Source organism: Callithrix jacchus, chromosome 7 (assembly GCF_049354715.1).
Source record: "Callithrix jacchus isolate 240 chromosome 7, calJac240_pri, whole genome shotgun sequence".
Classification (NCBI taxonomy): domain Eukaryota; kingdom Metazoa; phylum Chordata; class Mammalia; order Primates; family Cebidae; genus Callithrix; species Callithrix jacchus.
The window spans coordinates 12,660,288-12,676,160 of record NC_133508.1 but is presented as its reverse complement, the minus strand read 5'-3'; the positions used below and the strand labels follow the sequence as shown (position 1 = coordinate 12,676,160).

The 15,873-nt window shown below is 48.8% G+C and overlaps 1 protein-coding gene across 17 annotated transcripts in view; it reads right to left on the bottom strand.

The window, feature by feature from the left end:
* The window catches only part of DIP2C (DIP2 acetate--CoA ligase C (putative)), a 387,622-nt gene that overhangs the window by 71,144 nt on the left and 300,605 nt on the right, over nt 1–15,873 (bottom strand). For all 17 annotated transcript variants that reach the window (XM_035252738.3, XM_035252740.3, XM_035252739.3 and 14 more), the window contains 6 exons: nt 13,675–13,811; nt 9,256–9,464; nt 7,393–7,507; nt 6,690–6,891; nt 2,886–2,995; nt 1,545–1,625 (listed from right to left, as the gene is read on the bottom strand). In XM_035252738.3, coding sequence (XP_035108629.1) covers nt 1,545–1,625; nt 2,886–2,995; nt 6,690–6,891; nt 7,393–7,507; nt 9,256–9,464; nt 13,675–13,811 — 854 coding nt within the window. The remainder of the gene's footprint in view (nt 1–1,544; nt 1,626–2,885; nt 2,996–6,689; nt 6,892–7,392; nt 7,508–9,255; nt 9,465–13,674; nt 13,812–15,873) is intronic.

Sequence of the window (15,873 nt, the reverse complement as noted above, 5' to 3'; positions counted from 1 at the left end):
GAGAAACACTACTTGGAGAGAACAAAGTCAGAGGAGAGGAGACAGGCAGGAAATCAAGACAGTGCCCGAGGACGGCGAACCTGACCATCGACTGGGTTAGCAAAGGGGCCTCATCCATATTCACAGGCCGAGGAAGGGTTCAATGGAGAAAGAGACGAAAAGTGGAAGGTGGTGTTTCAGATACAGGGACCCACAGCAACTCTGGGTCCTCAAGAGCTCCAGCCCCCATGCCTGATCTGTCAGCTTAGGGCAAAGGCTTCATCAAAGCGCCAGCGAACTAGGGCCAGAGAGGTAACAGAAACAGGCCTTGCTGTTTTAAACGGCTCTTCCTGGGAAATGGTCTCAAGCAGATACAGTGAAGGACCAACTACTGAGATCAACTCAGCACATGTGGCAATGTCAAGACAAGAAGCGCATCTCTGGCAGAGGAGGAGGAGGAGGAGAGGTTATTCCTGTGAACTACATCACATGCAAGGAATGGTATAACAAACTCAAACCAGAGAGTTGGGGAATAATTTCACGATATTGCTGGCACTTTCTTTTGTCTTCAATCTGCTGCTTCAAATGGCAGGGGGGCCTAACACACTAAGATTTTGATATTTACTAATTCTCAATAGCCACGACTTTTTGAAGAGCTGCAAGAGCCTATACTTGTCAAGAAGACTTACATTCCTCATCTATTTTTCAAGCTTCATTTCCATGGCAAAAAAAAGTTACAAGCATACTAAGATTTTTGCATTTTTGTTGTTAATAGTATTAGCTTATTTAAGACCTTACTCTTAAGTACTACAATAGAACAATATTTGATGAGCTTGGTTTTTTCATGTCAAGTGTAAAAAGAAACTTTAATTACAAAGTGGAAATGATTTTTCATTCTTGAGTCTGCAATAAACATAACTTCTGATGCATAAAAAAGTAGTTTAGGGCCGGGTGTGGTGGCTCATATGTGTAATCCCAGCACTTTGGGAGGCCAAGGAAGGTGGATCACTCAAGGCCAGGAGTTCAACACCAGCCTGGCTACCATGGCGAAACCCCGTCTCTACTAAGAACATAAAAATTAGCCAGACATGGTGGTGGGCACCTGTAGTCCCAGCGACTCAAAGGCTAAGGCATGAGAATCGCTTAAAGCAGGGAAGTGGAGGCTGCAGTGAGCAGAGAGTGCCACTGCACTCCAGCCTGGGCAAGAGAGAGAGAGAGAGACTGTCTCAAAATAAAAACAAAAAAGTAGTTTAGTAATCAAAATAAAAATGCAAATATCTCAGACTTGCAATTTCTCTCTTGTAGATACCATTAAGAAACACTGTAAATAAGGTGCTAAAATATCTGTATTCATAAACAGGTATAAAGAACTGCACAAATTGTTATGTTTAAAAGCAATCCCTAGGTAAAAATGTCTCATTAGTCAAAATAGCAAAAAATAAAAAGAATTAACATAAGACTTAAGTGAAAGGATTGAGTCAGAAATAAAGAAACAGGAGCGTCCCCAGGGACCAGGCTGGCCCCTTCGAGGCGAGAAGCCAGGGAACGTGAGCTCCGGGCCTCACCCGACAGTTGAGCAGCGTGTAGAGAACGTGGTCTGGGGTGGTCTGCGCTCTCCACTGCAAGACCTCCGAGAGGAACAGGAACTGGAACAGAGCACGGATGAGGCTCAGGCTGTGCTGTATGAGGTGAGGCAACCCCAATATTAAACCCACAGAAGCTGTCTGAATGGCTTTGGGTTTGATATCCACGTGCTTCTCTGCAGAGAGTCGAGGACCCTCATGCTGGGAAAATCTCCAACACATACAATGGCAGGACAAGCGAGTATCCAGCTTTATTCCTGCAGGGACTTAGATTCACAGCACCCGACTTAGAGTCACAAAGCAAAGGACTGATGCTGTACCAAGGTTTGAGAGGTTTTCTGAAAGTCTGCCCAGGATAGGAACCATTTCCCTCATAGGCAAGACCAGCCTGCACAGAAATCCCTTCTCCTGGGGCTTCCAGGAGATGTGACATGGACTTCGGTGGCTACAACGACAGAATCAGATCTATCCGGTTTTAAAAAGTGGGCTCTAACAAATTTAGGTTTCTAGAACAGCAATACCCTAATGGCATTAAGCCACATTGCAAATTACACACACTACATGTTCCCTACCAATCTGGTTCACGGTAAAAGGGGCAGCCTTGTTTCACATCTGGGTACAGCAAAAGCCCACAGATAAGGCTTCATCCCTTTCATAAATAGGGGTGGCACAGTGATCAAGGGGTTCTGATTAACATAATACTGGAGGTTACCAAGTTGGCAAAGTTTCACAGGGTGGATTTTGCCCCATTTCCTAATGGGCCATATAGAAGGGGACACCTTTTGGCTGTGGGAAACAGGACCTCTGGTGAACCTGAGCATTCTCAAGGCTGAAGAGTTCTAATGGGGACTCACAGACACACACAACACCCTGTGCAAAGTCTGGGCCTCAGGAGGTTCTTCCATTGCTTCTAATGCCACTGTCAGGACGCCTGGCCCCTGAACCTGGGTTTTGAACTGCTTCTTAGAGTCCAAAGAGCCCAGGACAGAAAGCTTGCTGCAAGCTGCTGTGGGGCAGAGTGAGCTTTGGATCTGGGCTGGTGCGAAATTAGAAATGAGTAGTTAGGGGAACACAGTGCAGGACAAGCACGGCCAGATATTTGCCTCAGTCCTGCAGGTCAAGGGATCGGACACCCCTCACCAATTTCTGCATCGCTGTGAAATTTTCTGAAACTTTGTATCTCCTAATAAAGATGTTTTTCTTATGAAATTATATGGTCTCTTGTAGGATAGGACAGGTAGAATAAAGGCGAGATGGCAGTGGAGGTCTAACCGCCAGAGTGGGAAAGTCGGGGATGGTCACCATGGGGACCTGGACTCCTACCTTCCGGGCCTGGTCGTTATCTTCTATCTGACCCAGGTCTCTGCCACTAGCCTGGGCAATTCTCTTCCCAGAGACCAGGTTCCCCACCATCACAGAGGCGGGGCCGATTTCTGGAAAGAAACAGAGGCACAGCCATTAGGAAACAAGAGAGAAATTCCTTAAGACTTTGACCTCCCACCTTGGTAGAGACCTACCAAGGTAGGGAGAGAGGAAGGGAGAAGGTGAATAGGGTAGGGGGTAGGCGGGAGGTGGAGTTAAAGAATATATACCGAAAGAATTGCATGTAAAATAACGATGACATTATCAATTTGTGCCTAATCCTTGGTTTGAAGGCTACTATTAAGCCAAATTCTTAAACTCCTGATAAGGGTCAAGTACCAGGTTTATAAACCAGGCCACATGCTGCATTAGTTATCATGCATGAAAAGCTATGGCTAAGCAGACTGCTCGTTGTCATGTCAAAAACACACACGTGTCCAGATGCAGTTGACAGGGAGGTGGCACGGAACAAGACTTAGGATGGGCCCGTCATTGTGACAACCACCACCGAATCCCTTCACGGACATGGAGGCACCAGGACCAGGCAGTCAAGGCCTGACGTCCTCTGGCTGGCCCCCAGGGAGAGCAGGGCCACCAGGTCTCTACAGACACACAGCCAGCCTTTTCAAATTTGGGTGCTGTGAACAATTCCACTTATCACAGCTATGCAGGAGAAGGGAAGGCACTTCAGCAGGAGTGAAATCCAGAGAACAGTCTGTGAGCCTATGTCTGGGCTTCTGCCTGCCAATGCTTGGGTTCTAGGTCACTTGTAGGAGCCTCATAGTAAGATGCCTTCTACACTCAATAAATCATTTTTGAATTTTCACATCGTAGTTGTGAACAGACTGTTAATTCTTATGGAAGAGGAATAGCCTTTTCATATTTAGCAAAAGAATTTGGTCAGGTGCTGCATGCTGGACGGAAGGGAGCAGCCCTGTGGTGGGAACAACGGCTCCCGTGTGATTTCCAACACCTGGGAGCACCCTCATTCACCTGCCATGCATCTTCTATCTATCAGATAGAAGCATCTTCTGAATGAAGCATCTTTAACAAAAAATTTTTTGAGACAGTCTCACTATGTTGCCCATGCTGGTCTCGAAGTCCTGGGCTCCAGTTATTCTCCCACCCCAGCCTCCTGCATTGTTGGGACCACAGGCGTGAGCCACTGCACCTGGCTGGTGAAGCTCTTAGCCTTCTCCTTGGTGACTGATGCTGGGCAAGATGAGACGGCTCTTCTAAGAAGCCTACTTGGAAACTGGCCTAAATGGGTTCCAAGGCTTCCCCCAGTGTTGTTAAGAATTCAGACTGGGGTAGGGAAAGTGAGCTTTTGAGGAGGGATCAGGCTTTGGCAGAGCCTTATTTGGTGCTCCTCTGGCACGTCTTCCCTTGTCTCCACGTGCACCCTCTGGACCGGAGTGCCTCAGGGACCTCGAATGCCTCCCCACACAGACTCAGGGACTCAGTTTTCCTAATTGTTCCTGGGAAGCGAGGCCTTCCAGCTGCACCTCACTCTCAAAGCCTGTTCTTAGCAGCAGGTGATGGTCTCCCCTGTTGCAGAGAGGTAGGCGTGTCCGAAATGCTCCCTGGGTATATCACTCTCTAACCCTTTAAGACAGAGTTGAGAGATATCCCAAAACATGTACATTTGACACTCACGTCTCTTCTCTTTTCTGCTCCCATTTATGGATTCACCCATCTGCAAGTCAGCAGCCACAGTGCTGGTGTTATCAAATTCCTACCATACAACGTGTGGCAAATTCACTCAGGGCACCGGGCAGGAGTTTTATCTCCAAAACAGCAGCAAGACACACAGAATCCCAAGTAGGAGGTAAGGCCAGCCCTTCCCAGGAGCTGGGGCTCTGGCCATTTCTCAGCGACCCCCACCCTCCATGCTGGGGCAATATTCCCAGTGGCTTTTAAAACTGTGGAATTGCACCTAGGTTTGTAACTCTAATATTTTTGCTAGCTCAGCTGCTGAGTTCAAGGTCTTTTAATACTTTTTTGCTCAAATAAGATCATCTCAGGGTACACAGTGCCATTAACTGAGTAAATATGAATTCATCCAGGAAGAAAGGCAATTTGGTTGTTAACAGTCCTTCTCAGTTTCCAGCATCTCAGAACACCTCACCCAAAAATGGCCTCAAGGAGTGTTTGCTTTGGCTTCCAATAACATAGCCACTTACTTGTCAGGGTCATTTTAAATGTTTATTCCAAAGAGGCCTTAAAAGTCATCCAGCCCAATTCCCTCTGTGTGGTTCGGAAGCTGAGGCCCCAGGGGATGTCCTCTGTGCTGCCCCAACTCATGCCCCTTGGTGGAAGGGCTTTGTATCAGGCCCTTGGCAGAGACAGACAAGTCTATGGGTAACTCAAGGGGCCTCAGCTCCTGACCTCACAGCGAGGCTGCTGGCTGTGTCTCCTGCCTGGGTTTTCCCGACCTCGCTGGAGGCTGCTGGCTGTCTGCTGACCTCATGCGAGGCTGCTGGCTCTGTCTCCTGCCTGGGATTTCCTCACCGGCTGTCTCCCGCCTAGGTTTTCCCGACCTTGCTGAAGGCTGCCGGCTCTCTGTCTCTCCCTGGGATTTCCTCACCTCACACAGGCTGCCTCTGTCTCCTGCCTGGGTTTTCCTGACCTCAGCGTGAGGCTGCTGGCCGTTCTCTCTTGCCTGGGTTTTCCCAGTCGCTGGGCTTTGTGACATTTGGCTCACGTGAGCCAGGCCCTGTAGCTATGGAGTTATCACAGCTTTGTATTTGCACAGGATTCTCCCTACCATAAACGCTTGTCTGAACCCTGTCTCCACCAGCTCCTGAACAGCCAGGCTTCCCACCTGGGAGCAAAGGTCACTAGGGTCACTGGGTCAAGAGTGTCTGATAATGAATCAGACAGTGGGGAGAGAGAATCAGATCACTTCAGAGTTTACAATACACTACAGAAACAAACAGCCCAGGGAGAGCAACTGCATCTGCATTCTTCAAGAGGCTGTTTACATCCTGAGACAGCAGACGGAGGAGGCGCTTCCCACCCTCCCGGGGCCTCAGACTGAGGAGGTGCTTCCCATCCAGGCACTGAGACAGAGGAGGCTTCCTGCCCTCCCAGGACCCTCAGACTGAGGAGGCTCTTCCCACCCCTGCCCCTCCCAACCCCAGGGCCCTCAGACAGAGGGGGCGCTTCCTGCCCCTGCCCCTCCCCACCCCAGGGCCCTCAGACTGAGGAGGCGCTTCCCATCCTCCCCAGGCACCCTCTAAGGAAGATGCCCTGTGATTTCAGTGGCTCGTAACAGAAGGCCATGCACCCAGAATTTAGCGAAAAGGACACTCTGTCACCTGCAACTCCACATTCACTGTCGCAATTGTAAAAACCAGAGATCGCAAGAACAATGGTGTGAACAAAAAAGAAATGGAGGAGTATTTAAGGAAATCTCTAACATAAGAAAAAAATTAAAAATAAGTAGGTCAGAAATGAAAGAGCAACACTAAATGTCAACCCGATATGCTTAGAAAGGAGAGCACCACGGCCAAGTCCTTCAGGGGAATGAGCTTTCGCTGCAAGGGAACAACAAAGCCAGTAAGTTCCATGCTGATGACCACACAAAACACCCGATTCTAGAGAGGACAAAAACATGGCAGTTACAGCCAGGAGACCAGAATCCAGGTGCTCTCCCTGTTCTATTCTTGGGGTAACCACTTCTTTCCTGCAAGCATGAGCTTCCTGCAGGCAGCTCTGGGTGAACTCCCGCACCTCACAAAACTGCCCACGTACTGCACATACCTGGCTGCTTCTGTCGAGGCTTAGGCAGGTTTGTGACGCAGGTGTGAGGACACATTAGGACATTGCAGGGGTGCAGAGAGCCCTCCAGAAAAAGCTGTTTTGTTTCTGACAAATGGATGCCACCAAGCGGGGTTTTGGGGAGGGTGTTTGCTGGTACCAAGGCCAGGCAATAAACGCCAACCTGATGTATACTGTCAATTGCCTAGAAAGTTAGGAAAGAAGAAATCCTATTATAATAGGAAGCATAAACAGAAACACTCAGTATATATTTATATTATGCAAAATATGATCCACAATACATAGCAGTCTGTGCAGTATAAGCACTGTTTCCAGTGTAAAAACGCCAAGGAAAGAGGGTTTTCTTACTAAACTCACCAAAACTAAATAATTTTACCCAGGGCTTGGGGAAGACCACATACAGTCAAAAAGGAACTTTGGAGACAAGATAACATGTTCTCAAGATCAAACAGAAAGCTTACTTTGACCTCCCCAAGGTGACCGGTAGGAACCAGCTGAACAAGCTCCTGGTCCCTACACCCTCGATGTGCTCAGCTAGTTTCTGGACACTTGATGTAACTCCTGATCAAACGAAGGGAAGGGAAAAGGACCACCCCATGGGCAAGGCCACAGCTGGTCAGGTCATGATCTGAATGAAGTAGGGAGGCCAGAAACAAGACATGAGAGGACCAGCGTGGAGGGTGACCTGCAGCACGCGGCTCATCCACTGGAAGCTGTCCTCCTCTGTGGAGTCGGGCCTCTGCTCAGCCACTATCACGATCCTCTCGTCGTGCAGCACAGTCACGGAGAACACGGCTATCCTGCGGGAACACAGGAGCATGGTGAGCATGCGCCAAGAACGCCCACTCAGCCTTCCCTCTGCAATCAGGAGCTCCATAACTGTCACTAGTGAGTGACACATCTCAGGAGGCCACAGCACCAACTATAATTCCAAAATGGCAGCTGTGCTTCACAATTTCCCCACAATCATCATTACAGGAAGAGCTGTGGGAGGTGCCCAGGGATGCTGCGGAGCCAAAGTTACCCTGATCCCCATGGAGGCCGCGCACAGCACCCGTGGGCCCTGCTGACAGTTACACCTCTCAGTATGGCGATTGAGCATGCCATGATCAGACCTGCTGAAAGTTAGACAGCCACACCCTTCACATCTCAAGTTTGCACCTGTGGAGTTAATGGTCTCCAAATCAGTAGAAATTTCCTGTTTTGGAACTAGTGATTTTCTGCTAAGTGTATGTGCCTTACACAGTCAGCATAGCACAGTTACCGCTAGTAAACTCTTTTTTACAAAGAGGTTGTAGCTTTAAAGATAATTAAAAGGCGGCAAGTCTACTTCCCGCTCCCGTCAGCTTCCAAACTGAAATAAGGCTCTAAAATGCTTTGTGACTTCCTCCAGATTGGCGAAAACTCCAGAACCAGGGCAACTTGTTTCATCACAGAGCCTCCCCTGTGCACCTGGCAAGGCAGGGAAGAAGAAAACTGTGGGAGAGCAGGGAAGTGACAAACATCTGCCCTCTCACACGAGTCTGTGGGTGATGGGCATCCACACTCTCACGCGAGTCCGTGGGTGACGGGCGTCTGTGCTTTCAGGTAAGTCTGTGGGTGAAGAGCATCACACTCCCATGTGAGTCTGTGGGTGTTGAGCGTCTGCGCTCTCAGATAAGTCTGTGGGTGATGAGTGTCCACACTCTCACAAGAGTTTGTGGGTGACGAGCATCTGCACTCTCACGCGAGTCTGTGGGTGACGAGCGACTGTGCTCTCGGGTAAGTCTGTGGTTGATGAGCGTTCGCACTCTCACGTGAATCTGTGGGTGACGAGTGACTGCGCTCTCAGGTAAGTCTGTGGGTAATGAGCATCCGCGCACTCTCACGTGAGTGTGTAGGTGACGAGCATCTGCGCGCTCAGGTAAGTCTGTGGGTGGAGTGTTCACATTCCGATGTGTTTCTGTGGGTGTTGAGCATCTGCACTCTCACACGAGTCTGTGGGTGGCAAGCAACTGTGCTCTCAGGTAAGTGTGTGGGTCATGGATGTCCGCACTCTCATGTGAGTCTGTGGGTGACAAGCGACTGTGCTCTCAGGTAAGTCTGTGGGTGACGAGCGACTGCGCTCTCAGGTAAGTCTGTGGGTGATGAGCGTCCGTGCACTCTCCCGTGAGTCTGTAGGTGACAAGCATCTGCACTCGCAGGTAAGTCTGTGACTCAACGTTGTCCTTGAGTCTTTCCAACCCGCTCCACAATGAACATCTGGATCTTTAATTTGTGCTGCTATTTATCAGAAATAAGTTTTCAAAAGCATATTTCTATTATACTTAGAGGAGAAGTTAAATGGAAATATGTTTATGGGGCTCAGGAAATTTCTATAAAATCTTGGACATTCAGAAATAGATTAAATCTCAGAGATCACTGAGTCCAGGTGCTTCAATTATATGGAAGAGAAAACCAAGACACAATAAATGTAAAGAATCTGTGTAACTTTTAAACCCTTCAAAACCATATGAAAAGTGTGGCCGACAGACAATACATGCTTAATTAGCAGAAGAACACCACTGACCTTCCTCTGTAGACAAACTTCATGGGCTCCACAGCCAGCGCGGTGGCCACAATGTCGTCAGCGTTGTGCCTGCGCCCGCTGACCACCATGAGGCCGTCCATCTTGCCCACCACGAAGACAAGACCCCCAGGACCCACAAACCCCAGCAGGCCTGTCCTTATGAACGGGTATTCGCTGATCGGAGCCCCAGAGCTCGTCATGGGAAATACCTGGAGAAACAGCGTCCATCAGGCCACCATCCACGTGGTCAGCTGGTTTCAGTCCTCCCTGCTTCTCCTGTGCACATGGCACTTGCTTGGCTTAAGCTCTGCCTCCTGCCCGGGGGCCGAGGTCACAGTGACCGCTGGTGGCCAACAGTCTTTGAGGCAGAAAAGGAATTCCGGCCCACCTCGGCAGAAGCCCAGCTGTTCCTGCACCCCTGCACCTCCACTCGCCTGCCGGAGCCTCCTCCCACCTCTGAACCCTGAACAGGTAACAGGTAGCAGTCTCACAGTAGGTCAATCAGCTGATGGATTACATTGATTATAAAACCACAATGTAAAAGATGAGTAAAGAATCAAAGTACATTTTAAACAACATATGTCAGTCTTAAAGTAATCTCTGCTCATTCATAAAATGTTATTTTCCCTTGTTCAAAGTATGCTGAAAAGAAAAATATTAAGGAAGGAAATCAGGGACTTCAAGCTCTAAACCTCTTTTCCTACACCCTTGCAGGTAACTCACATAGAACAGAGATGTAGTTTTTATTTAGATTTGTGTCTAGCTCCAGATTCAAGAGATATTTTAGAAAGTTGAATTCACATTCAAGAAAGTTATCGTGGACAGGCACTGTAACATCTGTTTGGCCACATCCAAAGTTCTAAACATTTAGGCTAGGAGCAGTGATTCATGCCTGTAATCCCAACACTTTGGGAGGCTAAGATGGGATGATTGCTTGAGGCCAGGAGTTTGAGATCAGCCTGGACAACAGCATGAGACCCCATATGTACAAAAGAAATTTTTAAAAATTATTCAAGTGTGGTGGCACATGCCTACAGTCCCAGCTACTCAGCGCTGAGGCAGGAAGATGGCTTGAGCCCAGGAGCTTGAACCTGCAGTGAGCTGTGATCGTGCCACAGCCCTCCGGCCTGAGTGATGGAGCAAGACCCTGTCTTAACAAACAAAAAGTTCTAAACATTTAGGAAATGTATCCCCAAACAACTTATGCTTTTTTACATACAGCTTAAGTGTTGTGATACGTCTAAAGCCATGACCTACTTGATAAAAAGGTAAAAGTTCTGAGTTGCAGCACTGAGCAGGCAGGCCCACATGTCTGACCCCTTAATGTCTCTGCTCATTACACAGCACATCTGTGCACACACCCCATATATGCACATCACACACACATCTGTGCACATGCCCTATATATGCACATTACACATGCATCTGTGCACATGCACCACACGCGCATATCACATCCGTGCACATGCCATATATGCACATCACACACGCATCTGTGCACACACCCCATGCACACATCACACATGCATCTGTGCACATGCCCCACACGCACACCACACATGCATCTGTGCACCTGCCATATATGCACATCACACACGCACCTGTGCACATGCCCCATGCACACATCACACATGCATCCATGCACACACTCCACGCACACATCACACATGCATCCGTGCACATGCCATATATGCACATCACACGCACCTGTGCACATGCCCCATGCACACATCACACATGCATCCATGCACACTCCACGCACACATCACACATGCATCCATGCACATGCCCCCCACACACATCACACATGCAACCGTGCACCTGCCATATATGCACATCACACACATATCTGTGCACATGCCCCACGCACACACACATGCATCCATGCACACGCCCCCCCACACATGTATTCGTGCACACAGCCCACATGTGCACATCACATGCATCTGTGCACACGCCCCACACATGCACATTATACACACATCTGTGAACACATCCCTCACATTACACAAACATCTGAACACACTCCCCACACATGCACATTACACACGCATCTGTCCACATCATACACATGCACAACACACGCATCTGTGTATACACATTTGTCTACACCACACTCCTACCTATGCACATTACACACACATCTGTGCACACGTCCCATATATGCACATTACACAGGACATCTGTGCACACGTCCCATATATGTACATTACACAGGACATCTGTGCACATGCCCCATATAGGCACATTACACAGGACATCTGTGCACATGCCCCATATATGCACATTACATATGCATCTATGCACACTCCCCACACACGCACATCACATATGCATCTGTGCACATGGCCCACACACACATTACACAGGCATCGGTGCACACGTCACCATTACACAGGCATCTGTGCACACTCCCCACACATGCACATTACACACACATCTGTCCACACCACAGACACACCTGTGCACATGGCCCCCTCACACTCACACATGCATCTATCTACACCACACACAATTACATGCATCTGTCTACACCACTCACATCCCACACGCACATTACACATCTGTGAAAACCACACATGCATATTACACATGCATTTGTGCACATGCCCCACACATGCACATTACACTCACCTGTGCACACCACACACCCCACATACACATCAGCGCACACTCCCCATACACACACATTACACATCCGCATACAGGCCCCTCCCCACATATTACACATGCATCTGTGCACATGTCCCGCACATACACATCACAATCTGTGCACACACCCCACACATGCCCCATACATGCACATTATACACACATCGGTGCACTCCCCATACATACACATTACACATGCAACTGCATACATGCCCCCACACACATTACACGTGTCTGTATACAAAACTTTCCATACATGCACCTTAAACACAGTGCACGCTCCATACACACACACACGCATCTGTGTACACCACAGACGCCATACATGCACATCACACGCATCTGTGCACACCCACATGCACATTACACCAACTGTGCACACGCCCCATACACGCACATTACATACACATCTGTCCACACCACCCCCCCCACACACTACCCACACATCTGTGCACACATCTTACACATGCACATGACACATGAATCTGTGCACACCAGGCACATTACACATGCATCTGTGCACATGCCCCACAAATGCACATCACCCACGCATCTGTGTACACGCCCCACACGCACATTACACACACATCTGTGAACATGCCCCACACATGCATATTACACAGACATCTGTCCACATCCCACACATGCACATTACCCATGCATCTGTGTACACATCCCACACATACATATTACACACACATCTGTGTATCCCACACACATTACACAATCTATGTACACACCCCACATACACATTACCCATGCACCTGTGCACACCCGACACATGCAATTACACACACATCTGTGTATACCACATGTTAGACATCTGTGCACACCCCCCACACGCACATTACACATGTGTATACCACATATATTACACACACCTGTGTGCACACCCACATGGGCACATTACACACATCTGTGCACACCCCACGTGCACATTACACACACATGTACACACCCCCACATGCTCACATTACACACATCTGTGCACATCACACCCCATATGCACACATTACACACATCTGTGCATACCACACACCCCAAATGAGCACATTAGACATCAGTGCACACCACACCCCACATGCACACATTACACACATCTGTCTACACACCCCACACATGCACATTACACATGTATCTGCACATGCCCACACACACATTACACACACATGCACACCACACACGCACATTACACACACATCTGTACACCACATATGCACTCCCTATATACACACATTAAACACGCATCTGTGTACACCACATACATACTTGCTTGTGCCACTGAGATTGTTACACACATGTCTGCCCAAGTTCTCACAGGTTCATACCTGGCCGCATCTAGCCCAGGCTGAGAGGCAGTAAAGGGGCTCCAGTTGGCTTCCCTAGGTGAGGGTTCATACCCAGCCATGTCTAGCTCAGGCCGAGGGGCCGTCAAGGGGCTCCAGATGGCTTCCCCAGGTGAGGCCCTTCACACACACAAATGCACGTTCCCTCACAATCCAGTAAAAGTGAGAAAAGTAACAAAAAGGACCCTTTTAAAGAAATCATGCTTATTCTTTTAAACACTGGTTATAAGGTCAGAACAATGCTGATAAAACAAATTTATCAAAAGCAATAAAAAGTGGAAAGTGCAATCATTTTAATTAATAGAAACACATCTTGCTGAAAATCGAGCCTACATTTCGTATCTATCACTGCACACCTTGCAAGGGTTCTATGGAGATGGAGCCACAGACAGTGCTCATGGCAGGACTCTCCTCAACCTACCTCAAAGGTGTTCTTGGTCATGCCAGAGAGGCCATAGTAGGACGTGCCCGTCGCAACTGCACACACGCACAGCTCCCCGATCTCATCTGTTCTACACAGCTGAGGAATCCCGTCTGGCTTCACCGAACACATTATGGCTAAAAGCAAACAGAAAAGCACACACAGTGTGAAAGGAGGTGGGGTGGGGAGAACGAAGAGGAGGAGGAAGATGGGAATATGAATGAGGATACCCATGAACAGAAATAGGGGCTGGAGCAAAACTGCAAGGATGGCCATCAGCCAGGCACTCATTTCCCTAAAGAGTCATGATTTTCATGTTGCAGCAAAATGTCAAATTTAACACATGAAACATCATTACCTATTTTCAATTGTCTAATGTTAATGTGCAAGTTGTATTTAGGTGTGTAACCTCATCTGCCATCTAGATATGGGGAGGACCCTCAGAACCAGCATCAGGGCCACCTGCCACACGCACATCAGCAACGTGGGTGCAGCCTGAACTCTGCAAATCGAGCCTCTAACATCTTATGGAAATCTTCATTTTTGATTTCATACTCCCCGCAAGGTGAGTCCTTCAGAGAACATTGTTTAAGTGCTTCAGCACATGGTTCCATGATGATAAATTCTCACTGGTCTGTGCCATGAGCACTTTGATGCTTTGTACAACATCAGCATCCTACGTACCCTCACTGCAAGCCACCCACGAATCTGATTTGGCAACCAAGAGCCTCACATTTCAGAGGGGTGGAGTGCCTACTGAGTGACAGCTGAGCTGTTTGGAAAGAGCCTCAAACGGCTGGTACCCAATGGGCTGGCGTACAGGTGTCTAAGAAGTAGAACAGTGTTCGAAACGTAAGAAAAGTTACTCACAGAAAGAAAAACTCACATGAAAATTACACTGAAACCATTCTTCTCCCATCAGATGGGTAAAAATAAAATTCAGGTAATACAGTGGATAAGGGAGTGGAAAAAGAAAGAAGTGCTGTTGTTTACTGCTCGGCAGGGTGTAAATCCTCACAGCCTTCGGAAAGACAATTATCATAACAACTACATTAGTAGTTCTCTTTCAAACAGAACTCCCACTTCTAGAACTGTTTCCATTAGACATGAGGGCGTCACTCACTGCAGCAGCAATAGAGGAAAAATCACCCAAACGGGAGGCTCAAATAAACTCTGTGCTCCCACAACATAGCACTGTGCTGCCTGGAGAACAGCATGGAGCTTGCTATGTGCTGACAAAGGGACTTTCAGGTATAAAACATGCACATGTACACAGTACTTTATCATTCTGTCAGAAAACCACCCAAACCCAGGGCAGAGACACACACATGGGGTGCACACTTCACAATACTCCATCACTGTGTGAGACACACACATATGGGGTGCATGCTTCTGTTTCCACAGCCCCGGGTGCATCCGACAGGGAGCCTGGGAAGTTCACATGGTCAGAAAGTTGCGTTTTCATCGTGTTCTTCAGAACCTTTTGAAGATTTCACCATGTGGCTCTCTTTATTTGAAAACTAGATATTAAAGGGAGAAATGGAGCCAGGGGGCCTGGCCACTGCTGGGAAGCAGGGGCTGTAGGGCCGGAAGCAGAGGGAAAGCTGCGGGGACGCTGGAGGGCATCTGCAGGGAATTGGGAGGTTAGTGAGAAGGAGGAAAGCCAAGGGCTGCCTTCATCTCTTTTGTGCCCAACAGGGCAAACAGAAAGGCAAGATGGCTTCTGGAATGCCTGGCCCCAGCACAGCTCACCAGGAAGGGCATGAGGGGTCTGCCTCTGTGTGACTCCACAGGGCAGGGGTCCCTGCTGAGGCCCACCTGACCTGGTGCCCTGCACCTGCTGCTGAAGGTGGCAGCACTGCTCGAATGGGCCTGGCTACGCTGCTGGGCTTGAGTCCACACCCCGTGCCTGGGGAGCTCAGCAGGAGACAAAGGCTCTGGGGGGCGCCAGCTGAGAAAAGAGTCGGGTTCGCTTTCGGGGGCCAGACAGCCAGGGGCTGATGCTGCCTGCGGTCTCATGAGTTGAAAGCCAGGTATGTGAACCCTGAGAATGGTAAGGTGGCTCCTGGGAGGTGCCTGGGTGTTCCTTGTGGGGCAGGTTGGGAAGCATGGTGGGCTCTGCAGCCAGGTGCTTCCTCACACATCTGCGGAAAGGCTTCTGAGACTTGGAAAGAGGGTTCTCTGCTGAAAACAAGCTTC